This window comes from Electrona antarctica (assembly GCF_951216825.1).
Source record: "Electrona antarctica genome assembly, chromosome: 6".
Taxonomy (NCBI): Eukaryota; Metazoa; Chordata; class Actinopteri; order Myctophiformes; family Myctophidae; genus Electrona; species Electrona antarctica.
The window spans coordinates 14,160,042-14,175,853 of NC_136811.1; the positions used below are offsets into that span (position 1 = coordinate 14,160,042).

The 15,812-nt window shown below is 42.6% G+C and overlaps 2 protein-coding genes across 2 annotated transcripts; one reads left to right on the forward strand and one right to left on the reverse strand.

Moving 5' to 3' along the window:
• Nucleotides 1-495: 495 nt before the first annotated feature.
• On the reverse strand, nt 496-5,659 carry rcvrn2 (recoverin 2; the record flags this gene model as incomplete). Its single annotated transcript, XM_079503109.1, is given in 4 exon segments — nt 496-667; nt 2,103-2,120; nt 2,123-2,213; nt 5,282-5,659. Coding segments are annotated over 4 exon segments (582 nt in total). The 3' UTR covers nt 496-572.
• Nucleotides 5,660-12,924: 7,265 nt separating this feature from the next.
• On the forward strand, nt 12,925-14,669 carry LOC306924309 (transmembrane protein 100). Its single transcript, XM_079502786.1, has 2 exons — nt 12,925-12,973; nt 13,912-14,669. Exon 2 carries the CDS (start codon nt 14,018-14,020, stop codon nt 14,456-14,458), a length of 441 nt encoding a protein of 146 aa, XP_079358912.1. The 5' UTR covers nt 12,925-12,973; nt 13,912-14,017; the 3' UTR covers nt 14,459-14,669.
• Nucleotides 14,670-15,812: the final 1,143 nt, after the last annotated feature.

Here is a 15,812-nt window from a genome sequence, read left to right on the forward strand (position 1 = left end):
TTGGATAAAAATAGTAAGACAATTTCAAGAGGACTGTCCACACAAATCTACCGAGCAAACTCATTCTGTCTGTCTTTGAGTCTGTAACGGAATGCATTACTGTAGGCTACATTCTACAAAAGCTGCACATTTGTAAGTTAGAAATAATTTTTGAGGGGCACCAGCCCCTCCAACCACGTCTGACTTTCGGAATTATGTCATGTGGAAGCCACAAGTCTATCTTTTAATGTTTGTTTAGAGCACTTTAAACAAACATTACCAGGTGACCCTCCCTCCACAGTTCACACGAGTGTGACTTTTAATTACAATTACAATTACAAATTTCAAATGTATTGCAATGACATAAAATAAGCACATACTGTACGCTACTAGAACACCACGCTTCAGTAACGTATACGTACATCAAATAAAACAATGTACTCATACTGTCAACCTCTGCTTTCTCAAATGGTTTGATAAGGACTACAAAGGAAGTATTTACAGAGAGGGCTAGGGGGAGAGGGGTAGTGAAAAAGGGATTGCGAGAGTACAAAAACAACATTGAAGAGGGTATGTAAGAAGTGGAGGTGAATTTATTCTTTGTTGACTTGTGGTTCATAGGTGATGAGACGCATGGCGCCTTCATTGTCAATCACCCCTGTTATGAACTCTCCTTCTGCCAGTCGCTCTGGGGGGGGGAGAGACACACACACACACACACACGCACGCACACACACACACACACACACACACACACACACACACACACACACACACACACACACACACACACACACACACACACACACACACACACACACACACACACACACACACACGTTACAGTGGGTTGTATATGTACAGTATGCGATACACAGAAGGGCTGCAAATAGGGTTGAAACTCTTGATAACTTCATGATAAACATTAATTGATTAATGTTTGATTGATTAAATAAAAAAGTGTGGTTTTAGATTTATCTCTCATATGTTTTTATGGTAGCAACAAATCCATTTGTAAAATAAATATAATTATGTTTTTTATAATCGACTAGGGACGTGCTGACCATTGGGAAAATCTGGGAGAACTCCCGAAGGGCCTGTCCACCAGGCCGAACCAGGCCGTCCGTTTTAGGAAAAAAATAACAAAACAAACTAGAAAAAGTGCCCCTCGGGGCACAGGTCTCCACCAGGCCAGGGCAGGTTGTGGCCTCCTGGTGGCGCTATGATGGCAATTGGATGATTTGAGGCATTTTGTTCCAAAAAAGTGTTTTGCAAAAATCCACCTGTTGGTGGCGCTATAACAGACCAATGTGGAAAGGGTGGGATATATTCCTCAGCCTAGTAGGAAAGTCTGTGAAAGATTTCACGTAAATTGCACGCTGCGTTCATGATTTGATGCTTTTTGTTTCAAAAGGGCCAATCCTGCAAACATTGAAAGCCAATTAGGATGGAATATGAAATATCGGACAGATCCATCTTGAACACATGACTATAGAGATAGTGTGTAACGATTTGCGGGATTTTTGGACAGAATCTGGAGGAGTAATATCAAAAAATGTGTTTTTCAAAAGTCGGCCTCCTGGTGGCGCTATAACAGGCCACTCTGGAAATCTTGGGGCAGAGGTTCATCGTTGGCATCCAGGGAGTGTGTGTGCAAAATTTGGCATCGACCAGGTTAGCGGTGCCGGAGATTAGCTGTTCACAGACAGACACACGGACGGACGGACGGAGTGCAAAACATACTCTCTCCCCATGCCTTCAGCCTGGTGGAGACAATTAAGATCTTATGGTAGGCCTATATAATTCTGTCATGCGCCTTTCCCCAGGCTGAATTAGAAGCAAAATCACTGTCACCATTCATCGGTTAGTATTTGGGTCCACTACGCTGGAGGGTAAATTTATTTTCGGCGTGCAGCCGAAGGGCCTGGCTAAATGTACTAGCGGTCCCAAAAAACTGGCTGAAGTTCCTGCATGACTGTCATGATTATAACAGTCATGTTTCAGGGCTACCATTGTTCAAGTGGTTATTCTGTTTAAAAGGTTTTCTATCAAGTTAATTGACCATGTGTCAATGTACTTATGAGGAGAGGGGAGGCAGTAGGAATTGAAACTATGTTACTTACCAGTGTCCTTCTTGTTGAGTAAGACCACAGTTTATCGGCTCTCTTTTCTGGATTGTTCTCATCTGCCGGTAACTTGCACTGCTCTTCCTTAGGAATCAGCTTAAATATGGCCTGCAAGGGATGTGGAGGTGAGCGTGCATTTAATGTATATGTAGATTGAACAATATACATTTATAAAAAATCAGGTATTCAAAGCAGATTACATAACTCAACACACACACACACACACACACACACACACACACACACACACACACACACACACACACACACACACACACACACACACACACACACACACACACACACACACCCACACACACACACACACACACACACACACACACACACAGATTTTGTATATCATTTCATGTTGGAAAACAAAAACATATTAGATAAAATGTGCAATGATAGCTTCTGCTCTCGTTTACACAGATAATTTAACGAATGTATGACCGCTGACTAGTTTCTCTCTTAAGTTCTTAAGTTATATTATTACTATATATTATTATTATGACTATATTATTATTATTATTTTACTCTTTATTGACAATCTGTTACTGTTTATGAGCAAACAATATGTACACATAAATTCAATAATGTCCTATGGCTATATTTACGTGAAGTTTAGAGCATGCCACTAGAGGGAGACAATGTCACAGTAGCCTTGGCTGTTCCCTAAGTGGTCCTTGACCTCTCCTTGATCATTGAGGCTGAGCCCTTAAATCCTTGTGTATGTTCCTGTAACCCTAGCCCCATATGTGACCTCAGTCCCTACGCTCATTCTGTAGCTCCGAGATGAGGTCCCACCTCATCTCGTTGCTTACCCTTTTCTGCACATCGTATCCAAAAAGTAAAATGTCCGATAATAATAACTAATTTTACTTTAGTTCCGCTAATGCGACGTTGTGCGCATTAGCGCTTCCTCCACTGGTCGAATGTCGACTGAACTGAAGTCAGTTGGAAAATCTAATTCCACATTCTACCAGGGGAGGCGCTAATGCGCACAACTTCCTTGAAAAACATGGAAGCGGCTGACTAAACAAGCGATTTAAATGTTCATTTCAAGCCGTAACTTGGATTTTCTTGTCCGGAACTAAAGTAAAATTAGTTTAGCTCATTATCGGACCTTTACTTTTTGGATACGATGTGCAGAAAAGGTTAAGCAACGTTTGTAGTGGAAACCACGTGCCGGTTCTGAATCGCAGTGAACTCGCGGTGGGACCTCATATCAGAGCTACAGAATGAGTGTAGGGACTGAGGTCACATATGGGGCTACTGTAATGCACCCAATTCTCCAATGAATTATGTATAAATACTACATCTAATGCAAAGTTATTGGCCATTTACCAATGCTTGTTTATCTCGCCTGTCCAAAGTTGTCTACAGAATCACTGTGCAATAACTACCCAAACTAAATAAACAAATATATTATGACTTAACCAAACTCTATTTCAAATAGAGTTCAAATAGCTGATCTACAATATCAAAACACATCGCACGTTGTGAGCTTGTAGCCTACATCTGCAATATTTTCACAGTTTTTGTAAATATTCTACATTTCAGAACTTTCTGCATAGGCCTAGAGTATTTACTTGTGTATAGACTTTGTCCACTGAGATGCTTTGGGGTCAAACCTTTTAAGTGTGTGTCCCACATGGTAGCACTCATCACACCTGCAGTAGATTAACATGGATTAGCAAAAAGCCTCGGGCCAGACCCTCTTTTTTGCCAGGTGCTTGAAAAGTGCCTGGACTACATTTGCAGTAGTGGACACTTTTTCATGATTGGCTGCCTCGTCTCTAGGCTGCCTCTAAGCCAATGGGAGACTTATAAAACCCATAGTCTGAACGGCATAAAACCCATACTCTGAACGCAGCACACAAACTGATTATACTCAAACGAGAGCTTTCTGCACCTGGCAGTTATGACTGACTGAGTCATTCTTGTTTCTTTCCCGGCTGACCTACTATCTTGCCCTCTCTGTCTATCTACTACAGGGTATGAATACTGTAGATGTTCATCAAGGTTGTATTTACGTGTCTCATGTACAGACATACAGTACAGTAAACCTATACATTAATGGTACTATCTATGCCTCCACTTCCTTATTGTGAATAATTTGACTTAATCTGCACCTATCAGCACGCTCCACCTGCTATCCAGTATCCACATTGTGTTGCACATAGTAGACCTGTCATAGCTTGAACATGAAAACTGGGAGGTTTCCTACAGGCTTTGGAACCTTTGGCTGAGCCCAAATTCTAGCACTTTTCACTGGCAAAATAAGATATGGACAAATGTCAATTGGCCATCATTCAACAATTAATCAAGCCGGACTCCAATGATGTCTAGACTTCCCAAGAGTTCTACATGATTTGATTCAAAGCAGAATATATGAATGTTTGCATTTATTACCAAACAACTTGGAATAGAGTAGATGGGCCCAAGAGTAGAATTGAGGTTAAATGGCTCAACCCTCTAATCACAGATTATTAGGATTGTGAGGCTCAAGGGGGCTGCCTAATGGACAAATAAGCCCCCTTGAGCCATTCTATGAAATGGTTGCTTCTCTGAATTTAATTTAGAAAGATTAGCCGAGTTTTCTAAGAATTTTAGAGAGTTCATATAAGAGTTCATCCCCCTGTTGAGCAACATTTTAAGTGAATTGTCTCCATGTTCATAGTAGCACTAATGATCTAATTAGTAGCAGTCCATGTGCTGTATCAAAATCATTTGCTTTTATGCTCTGCAACAATTTCAGGTGGCACTGAAATAAAGAATATGTAAAATGAATGGTTGGGAGTCAGTCTACAGAGAAATGTGCAGCTGACAAGAGGCAGAACCAACTCTGGAAAACCTACTTTGAAACTAGAGTCGAGTCAATGTGTGTTGTCACAACTTCACAAGACCCAACTCTAAATGTCTAACATTTGTCAAAGGTCTAAAGAGCTTGGCCGTCACCATCTCCAGTATTTATTATTTTGTAATAATATCGACCCCCACCCTATCACTTGTACATTTCATGCAGTTTTTATCTTTTACGTCAAGGATTCAGTGTTTGAATCAAGGACAATTCATAAAGGACACATGGTCGTACGACTCGTAGTGGGCATTGAACAGTGCTGTTATGCAAGGACATTAAGTTTAACCACCAGAGACCACCGTTCCCTTCTCACCTGGCAGATTTCCGTCACCTCTGTCTTGGTGATGTACCCGTTCTTGTCCACGTCAAACAGTGAGAAGGCCCACTCCAGCTTCCTGGTTGGCTTGCCCGAGGTCATGTGCAGGGCGATGATGTACTCCTTGAAGTCCAGCGTGCCGTCTTCGTTGGTGTCAAAGGAGCGGAACACATGCTGGGAGTAGTTCTTGGCATCGCTGTCTGGAAAGAACCGGGCGTAGATCTGCTCGAACTCGTCCGGGCTGATCCGTCCACTTGGGCAACTCTTCTGGAAGCTCTCGTACCACTGGGAGATCTCATTCTCTGTGAACTTGGTGTTCAATTTGAGGTCCTCCAGGATCTCCTTGGACAACTTGCCACTTGTGGCATTTCCCATGTTGGCAGTTCTTTCCTATGTGTTCACCCAATGTAAATGTCTTGGCAAATTCCTGCCAAGGTCTTTTGAGATCCTCAAAGTAAAAGTATCTTGTGATGCTTTTTGATATGATTCCAGAAAATCCCCTTTTTGCTCACAGATTTGGCCTCTCAAGTTAATGTCCAAGGCTCCAAAAGAGTCCTGCAAAGTAATATTTAGAAAAACATTGAATCAAGAGATGAATCACTAATTCACTATATAATGAAAACCTCTGAAATCTCCAGTTTAGAACCTGCTTTAGCCTGGTAAAGCTAGCATACGGTCAGAACAATCAATAATGTAAAGGGAGCTCCAAGAGACTTACCAGTGCGATGTGCAGAAGGAAGATGAGGAAATGTGGGTTAAGGATTGACAGTTGAGGGGATTGGATGGATGATGGTTACAAGTCTGAGGGAGGGGATGAGGAATTAGCCGGAGGAATTATCTGTTAACCTCTTAAGCCCTATTTCAAAAATAGCTAAAATAGCTGATCTACTAGCTCACAATTCGTCGCATCGTGATGCATTGTGAGCTTGTAGAGCTGTTTTTTGTTTTTGTTCTTTGCTGGTCTGGTCTAGTCTGTTCTATTTGTTCCTGTTGATTTTCTAGGTATAGGGCTTTCAAGGTGGGCTGCAGTCCACTTGAAATGATTACCAGTAAGACGCCTGAGGGCGAGAAGCGCCCTCGCCCTCGCTGGACGAGCACTGGCGCTTTGGCATGGGGGGGTCAGATCAACATGGAATGAATTCTGTTTTGGCCATATAAGGAGCATGTCTTGAGTGTACAGGGTTTGATGGACAGGTATAAGTCAAAAGGGAGACGTGGAAGAAGGAGGATGTATATATATATCCATATATGGAGATCTAAGGGTTATATCCATATATGGAGATCTAGGGGTTTGAGGTTTGAGGTCAGATGTAGAGTTGCTGGCCAATATTGATGACATCAGGGATCATATACTATGACATCAGGGAGCATATCCCTGATGATGTCACGTGATGTCACGATGACCTGGGCACCATATATGGGGGCTGATGTCACGTGATGTCACGATGACCTGGGGGCTTGCCTGGGGTCACTGACCAACCAACCAATACACTGACAGGAAATGCTAGATTCTATAGTAAATGCGACCTGTGGTCGCAACTCGCAAACAATACCCAAATGTATTATGTAGGGTAAATATTCCAACAATTGCATCGCCGTAGATTAACAAATTATGTTCACTCTCATGTAGAATTATGTAATTTAGACAATCTCATCAAACGGAATTCAAATTGTCAGGTTCCCTATAGGACAAAATAATTTAAATGGTCTAATGAAAATGGTACATTTGGGGGTCTTAATTACAACCATGGCCTAGATTTGTTTACTTCTTTGTCAGTTGAAATCTGACTATATAATGAAAGCTCATGAAATGTAAGCGACCTAGTTTTTCTCTCTTTCGTGTAAGCAGGAGGCTGCTTGTGATTTTAGAAGGTGTAGATATTGTGAATATAGGCCAAAATGGCCTATACCGAACCGAACCAACCGAGTTAAGTTAAAGGCCTGTGGCCCTAGAAATTGGGCCACATTACAAGCATTATGGTCATGCCTTCACTAATTAACTCATTGTCCACTATAACACATTCTTTTTTTCTCCGTTTAATGTTTTTATTTGTTTTGTTTTATGTATTGCTAATTGTGTTTTTTTATCGATTTGTTTTAAATTCGTTTTCTGTGGCTTCTAATGTTGGGGTCAATAGAAAGAAGAACTCGACTCGACTAATGGCCTTTCAATGGGTTTAGTTGACCACTGGCAACTAATTTTGGACCACCATCTGCCAAGGATTTCAAGTTTAGCCTCAAAGGTAGGGCAACAGATAAGGGACATAAGAGATGATGAGTTTGCCAGGCTGGACTTCTTCCACTCACTGACATCACAAAACCTTATTTACTGCATGTTTTCTGAATGTTGGGGAGGGGTAGATTTAGCTGTTCAATTTCAAATAACCATTTCCAAAGGGTTAGGCTTATGTATTGTTCATGAGAATGCCAAATTATAGGTACCATTTATTTTTCTTCTTCTTCTTCCTCTTCTTTTTTTTTTACATTAATTTCCAACGTTTAAAATGATCTGTTGCCCTGCATCTAACCTACTGTATGCCATATCAGGGACAAATTAGCCATTGGGCCAGTGGGGCTGTGGCCCAGGGGCCCTTGGCTCTCAGGGGCCCTTCGGGGAAATTGGACCATGAGGTACTAGGTTTGACGCCCTGAAAAGGGCTCCTGGGGCCCTTCATTGGCTGTTGGTTTTGTTAAATTTAGGTTAAAAAGATGATAAATACACGGAAAATCACGGAACTGTCGCTCGCACGCACGCCCTGCAAATATTACCGGCCCAGGGGCACTCGTGGGGGTTAATCCATCCCTGTGCCATATTAGCGTAGGGGTTAGAGTCCAGGCTGTCTAGTAATCAGAAGGTCAAAGGGGCAGCCTCCTGAGGTGACCCGCCCATGTCTACGTGTTGAACGTTTCTCTAAGCCAGACGAACCCCCAACAGATCCGACCTGAGCGCTCATCATGACCATTTGAGCAGCCATCAGCTGGGTGAAGTTAAAACTGAAAGGTCTCCCCTACCACTGCCCTGACATCAGTGTCTCTCTGTTCCACGTCCTCTGCTGCCATATCTGGGTGACAATGCTGTCCCCCTCCCTGTCTTTGTCTCGTCTTTCACCAGGGAATTGTTTGCCTTTTAAATTCAGATGTTGGAAAGTGTTATGCCACCGTCTTCCTTGTTATTTGACAGCATGTTGACACTGCTGCCCCCCTCCCCCCTCCTTCTCTTGTCTTTATTTGGTCTAGAGCTGGACTGACTTTCTCCCTTCTGTTCTGTAATGTTTTTTTTAATGAGGCACAATTCTTCATGCTTCCCAATTCGTACTTTGTGGAACGACGATGTCGTGTGTCGAACTCGAAAATAGCCGACCATTTTGATTTTTTTACTAGAAAATAGCCGACCTACAAGCTCACAACCCGATTTTGAACTTTATATTTTTATGCACAAAATGGCTCACTTTTGACTTGAGTGACAATGCCTCATGTAATTTACTGCATCTCCCGTCCGTCCGTCACCCCACGCCTCCATACTGTATATGGTCACGCCTCGTGACATCACACCTCCATATATGGTCACGCCTCGTGACATCACGTCTCCATATTTGGTCACGCCTCGTGACATCACGTCTCCATATACGGTCACGCCCTGTGACATCACGCCTCCATATATGGTCACACCTCGTGACATCACGCCTCATGACACATCACGCCTTCATATATGGCCATCTCCATATATTAAGATCATGACACTGACCTCATCTAACCCTGGATAACCATACATGGAGAAGACTGGCCAGCAACTCTACATCTGAATTCAAACCTCAAACCCTTAGATCTCCATATATGGAGCAGACCTGTTCTGACATTCCATATGTTGATTGTTCCCACCCGTCCTTCTTGTTCTGACATTCCATATGTTGATCTGACCTCATCAAACCCTGTACACTCAAGACACGCTCCATATATGGCCAATACAGAATTCATTCCATATGTTGATCTGACCCCCCATGCCAAAGCGCCAGCGCTCGCCCAGCAGTCTGCAGTCTGCTGTCACCCAGGCGGATGCGTGCATGCAACCTCAGGGCGTCTTACTGGTTACTATTATTATTTGTGTTTTAACTGGAAATATTGATCTAAAACCTCAAGGCTCAAACGCGTAATAAAGAAATATAGCCAGTGAAGGAAAAAAAGGATTATAAATACACAAAATGTACCAACTGTTTGACCAAAATATTGCTAGAAAGAAGAAAGAAGAAAAAAACGGCAGGTTACAACACTTTTTTTGTTGTTTTTCTTCTTTGTAATTATTTGTTTGGTCCAAAATATTGTTTGTGTTGTCATGAGTTGTCACGACTCGAGTTGGCTTTGTCCGCGGCGTAACCGTCTTTAAATAAATACTTTTTGAAATGTCTATGGGAAAAATGCATTGGGATTAATTTCCTGGGCCATGGTAGGGGGCGGGACTGCGATTCTCTATAGGCATACTTACTTGATATTGTCGGGCAGAATTAACCTCTTAATGTTGTGATATATGAATTTGAATCCTGAAAAATAACAGTGTTGGACTTACAAGGTTTAAATTCCACCCGACAGGGACATGAAGTGAAGGCAGTTACAATGTACAAAATGTCCTCCAACCTTTTCAATTCACCTCTCCCTGACAGCCTTTTTGAACTGTTCAATCCATAGAGTATAAAGAAGGATAGAGACTGATCTGGCGCGAAGCTCCGCCCCCTCCGCTATTCATGTCAGTGGAAGTTGCTCAGTTGCGTTTTGAAGCACCCGGAAGGACCGTCTCAGAACGTCTACTTCCGCATTTGACCACCAAATTTTGGTGGTCAAATGCGGAAGTGCAACCGAGCGCTCAATGTTAAAGCCCAGCTGCACAGGGTTTCCCGGTCATGAATCCACGGGTCCGCCTGTAGTCCCTCCTCTTACCACTAGGGCCCAGTGCTTCAACGTTGGAGCGCCTCACTGGCCCCTTGGTTCAATCCTACAGTGTGAGATATTTCCTATATACTCTATTAATATTCCAGTCCATCGATAGGATTACATGTCTATTTCCTGTCCCGCCCCACCCACCACTGAGCCAATTATTGTCTCCACCAGGCCGAAGGCATGGGGAGAGAGTATGTTTGTCTCCACCAGGCCGAAGGCATGGGGAGAGAGTATGTTTTGCACTCCGTCCGTGTGTCTGTCCATCCGTCCGTCCTTCCGTCCGTCCGTTACCAGCTAATCTCCGGCACCGTTAACCCGGTCGATGCCAAACTTTGCACACACACTCCCTGGATGCCAATGATGAACCTCTGCACCACATTTTCCAGAACGGCCTGTTATAGCGCCACCATGAGGCAGCTTTTCACATTTTTTACCTAAAACTGCACCGATCTGCGTGAAACGTTGCATGCACACTCCCTAGAGGCCAAGGACAAATCTTTGACCTGCATTTTCCGCATCTGCCTTTTATAGCGCCACCAGGAGGCCGACTTTTGTAAAACACATTTTTGATATTACTCCTCCAGATTCTGTCCAAAAATCTCACAAATCGTTACACAGTATCTCTATGGTCATGTGCTCAAGTCGGATCTGTCTGATATTTCATATTCCATCCTAATTGGCTATAATTGGCTTTCACAGTTTGCAAGATTGCCCCGTTTTGAACAAAAGCCTCAAATCATGAACGCAGCATGCAATTTACGTGAAATCTTTCACACATTTTCTTACTAGGCTGAGGAATATATCCCACCCTTTTCACATTGGCCTGTTATAGCGCCACCAACAGGTTAATTTTTGCAAAACACATTTTTGGAACAAAATGCCTCAAATCATCCAATTGGCGTCACCAGGCACTCTGCATTTCCTCAACAAAATGAAGAAAATTGTTGCAAAAAACTAACAAACAAAAAAACATGTTTATATTACTCCTAAACATTTTGCCAAACATCTCACACAGTCCTATCCTCCTGGTGGAGACATGTGCCCAGAAGGGCACTTTTTCTAGTTTTCATTGTTATCCACACAGCCAAGTGACTTACTGTACCTCCACCCCCACAAGAAACAATCTTGCTGATACCCGACCTATGACCAGTGCTCATGCTGCCAGCTGTATGCCTTATACAGGGCCAAGCAGGGAACAGCGCTGTGATATGTCTGAACTGCAACGAGCAGATCTTCAGTGTTTTCCTCCTAGTGAAGAAAATGGGGGTTCATGGGCTGATTACACATTAATAAGGAAATGAGTATGTTACTTGAGCTGCTAATAATGTTTTAGTGAGGATTATCAGTTTTCAACCATTAGGATGTGCCAGATTTCTCAATTAAAGAGCCCGATTAAAGGAAATGCTTTGTTTGGTTATTTCCTGCTGAGAGCCGTTTTTTTATGTCGTCGAAAACCATGAAAAATTACATAGGCTACTACAGCAGGTCGTTTTTCATGACTTTCGTAATGTTTTGGAAAACCATGAAGGGGACTTTTTTTAACCAGCCCACATGTGCATTCCTCGGCCACGTGCGCACAGACAGCTACAGATAGAACTGCAGAACTTTTGATTAATCGTTAACTGTTAAGTTTAATTGAATAATTTCTTAACGGTGATTAATCACTTAACGATTAACATCCATAGCACGCGCACGCACGCGTGCACACACGCGTGCACACACACACACACACACACACACACACACACACACAGACACACAGACACACAGACACACAGCTAAAATGAGCATTTGCTTTGGCTCATATAGTGACAGCCCAACATAAATATTTATGCAGTCTACTGACAAGATGCAGTGAGTTATACATTCAAACTAAAACATATTCAGATATATTTACTCAAATAGACAGCATACATAAGACCCACAATCAGTCAGACAAAGAGGCATCGAGTTTTTAAAATGGTTTATGCTGAACCAATTTGATTTTGTTTCCTTTCAAATTCCACCCGACAGGGACATGAATGATGCATATAGATTTCATTTTCATTGTCCCCCTATTAATGCTCACTAAGTCAATGGTTCCAGGAGTTCAGGAGCTAAAGCATAATACCAAACTGTGTTGGCGGGGGAACACAACCCACATCTTAAGAGTTAAAGAGGGAGGAAAAGAGGAAGGGAGTGGGTCTAACATAAATACCAGCTAATGGCTTATAATGACGCTTAATGACAGACGAGACCTTCCTACTCCAAACAAGGAATGGCAGAACCAAACAAATGATAACACAACAATCATATAACTATTGTGACGTGACGTCTGCCATCTTCTGTTGGGCCTCATGTTTGTGACGTAGCCTATGCGATGAAAAGGTAACAGGCCACCATCGTCTCCTGTTCCACATTATGCAGTCTCAACACAGAGACACACATCAACAGCACTTTCACTTAAATGACTCATATCACCATCTCATACTGAGCATTCGTTTTAAAGCTATTTTTACATCGATGATCTGAAGTTAGGTAAGCAATTTTGTGCCACTTCTCTTTAAAAATATCCCTGTTTCTTTCTTTCTTGGGAAATTGATACTTTAAAATTCTGCATTTGTACTTCTAATCTTTTTCTAATTATTGTATTTTGTCTCATTCAGTTCGGTTACTTATTCTGAATTCAATAATGCAGTAGATAACTAATGACTAATAGTTATTTTTCTGTAATAATCCATCCTGTCCAACTAACCAGCTGATCTAATATAATGGCTTTTTGTAAATATATGAAGAATTTACATGTAGTGCCTGTTCTATACTGTTTCCAATGGCAGAAAGGCAAAAGAAACCTTTGGTGGCTCTGAAAATCTGATTTGGCACAGTATTTATTCTGTCCTGATCTTTGAGGAGAAATATCAGTTTCACTAGCTTTAAGTTGTTATCAGTTAAATTCAGTTCAGATACCGTCTCCTTTTATTGCCATAGGTTTTTATCTGTTAAATTCTGTTTGGATACAGTCTCCTTTACAACTACAGTAAGATGAACTTTATAGTAGCAGTGGAAATGGCACGTTACAGTTTGGGTCCAAGTTTATTCCCTGTCAGCAGCTACTGATATACACAAACAAGGAAATAATCTTGGACCCATTTAGAATGTTCATGTTGAGTTTAATCCTGGTATCCCGAATCATCTGCCTCCATCTCATCCTGTCCTTTGCCTCGTCTTCTCTCACACCAACTAACTTCATGTCCTCTTTCACTACATCCATAAATCTTCCTCTAGGTCTTCCACCGATATACTCACTATACTCACTATCACTCCTCTGTCTGTCTGTACTGTAAATGTCCAAACCATCTCAGTCTGGCCTCTCTGGCGTTATCTCCAAAACATCTGACCTCAACATTTTAGTCTCTGCTACCTCGAGCTCTGTTTCCTGTCTTTTCCTGTCTCTAAACCATACAACAGCTGGTCTCACCACCGTCTTGTACACCTTCCCTTTCATTCTTGCTGATACTTTCCTATCACACTGATCACACCTGATCACAAATAACACTTTTCTCCACCCGATCAAACCTGCTTGCACTCATTTCTTCACTTCTTTTCTAATTCTTTTCAGAAAATGTCAGCTATTTTCACTCTTGAATGCTAGAAATGTAATTGCCAGTTATTGGCAATTCTGAAGACATTACCACTAATCTCTGTGTTCCATACTGTAGGATTTGACCCAGGACTGATGACCCAGGACAGTGAAACTGAGGGAAAGAGAAAATAGAGCAAGAGGCTTGTTCACCGTAGACCCCCTGGCGAGGATTAAGACCGGACATGGTCAAAATGGAAACCCTAGATCCCTCCACTTTACCATCCCCCACCCACACTACTGTAACCTACGACCCCAAATCTGAGACCGTGACCTTACCCGGAGGGGTCGTCTCTGTGGCGGGCGTCACCGTGGTGACCGGGGGCGCCGAGCTGTCCTGGGGTTCCTGCATCATGGCGTTTGGCGTTTGGGGCACGCTCATCGGCCTGAGCGTGGTGGCCCTGGGGCTGTGGCGCCAGTCCCAGCCGTCCGGGGTGGACACCTCCCACCTGCTGGGACTGGGCTGGGTGATCCTGGCGGTCAGCGTCGGGGCAGTGGGCAGCGTGGCCGTCTTTCACCTGGCCACGAAGAGCAGGAGAGCGCTGAAGAGGAGGCAGCAGAGGGAGGAAGGGAAGATGGTTCTGGTGGAGGAGAGTGGCACTGTGCTCAAAAAGGTCACTGTGTAAAGGCCTATTGATACACCAGTTTTAGGTAATAAGGTGACCACCGTTGTGGTTAGTAAAAACAGAGATGTGTTTGTGGGGGTGGCTCAGGGGTAAAGTGGCCGGATGGGAACCAGGTTCCCAGTTCGAACCCGGGCTCCTCCAGAGTAAGTGTCGAAGTGTCCTTGAGCAAGACTCTGAACGCCTAATTGCTCCCGATGAGCAGGTTGGTGCATTGCATGGTTTCCGCCACCATTGGTATATGAATGAGTGTGTGAATGTATAATGCACATCTATGTAAAGCGCCTTGGATAAAGGTGCTACTGTAAATTATGGTAAATTCATCATTTACCATTTGTGGGAGCGGCGAGTTTTCGGTGGTCACCTTATCACCTAAAAGTGGAGTATGAATAGGGCCTTAAGCAGTAATGGAAAAAGTACTCAAATCTTTTACTTAAATAAAAGTATCAATAGGCCTACTGCAATGTAGAAATGATGCATTATGAACTTGTGGATCGTATATTTTCAAATGGCTGAAATGTTCAGTACAGGCTGAAGTGTTTAATGTATGTTTTATAATTATAATCGAATTCTACAGAGTAACTAGTAACTAACGTTTTCAAATAAATGTAAAAGTACAATATTTATTGTTATAGTATTTAGTATTATATATAAAAGTATTGGAAATTGGAAATACTCCAGTAAAGTAAAATACCTCAAAATTGTACTTTGTACAGTACCTAAGTAAATGTAATTAGTTCCTTTCCACCACTATGTGTAAGAATTAAGTTAAACAAATAAATGGTACAGTATAGCACTTTTATCCAAAGTGCTTTACATATAGATTGTGCATTACATTCACACATTCACACACATTCATATACCTATGGCGGAGGAAACCATGCATGGCACCAACCTGCATATCGGGAGCAATTAGGTGTTCAGAGTCTTGCTCAAGGACACTTCGGCACTAACTGGGGGAGCCCGCGATCGAACCTTGCGGTTCCCATCATCAACCACTCTACCTCAAACGTTTGTAATTTCAAGGACTCCCATAACTCAGAGTATACAGAAAAAGTTAAAAGTTAAATATATGGAGATAAGATGTTTCTGCCTGACAGCAACAGATGAGTAGATGGATCCCTCTGGCTCTTTCTTAACCATGACTGGTGTTTTCCCCGTCTAAGTGGTGTGATTTGTCTCCATCTGCTGGCAACTGGACTAAATAACATTCCAAGGATATGAGAGAGAGAGAGAGAGAGAGAGAGAGAGAGAGAGAGAGAGAGAGAGAGAGAGAGAGAGAGAGAGAGAGAGAGAGAGAGAGAGAGAGAGAGAGAGAGAGAGAGAGAGAGAGAGAGAGAGAGAGAGAGAGAGAGAG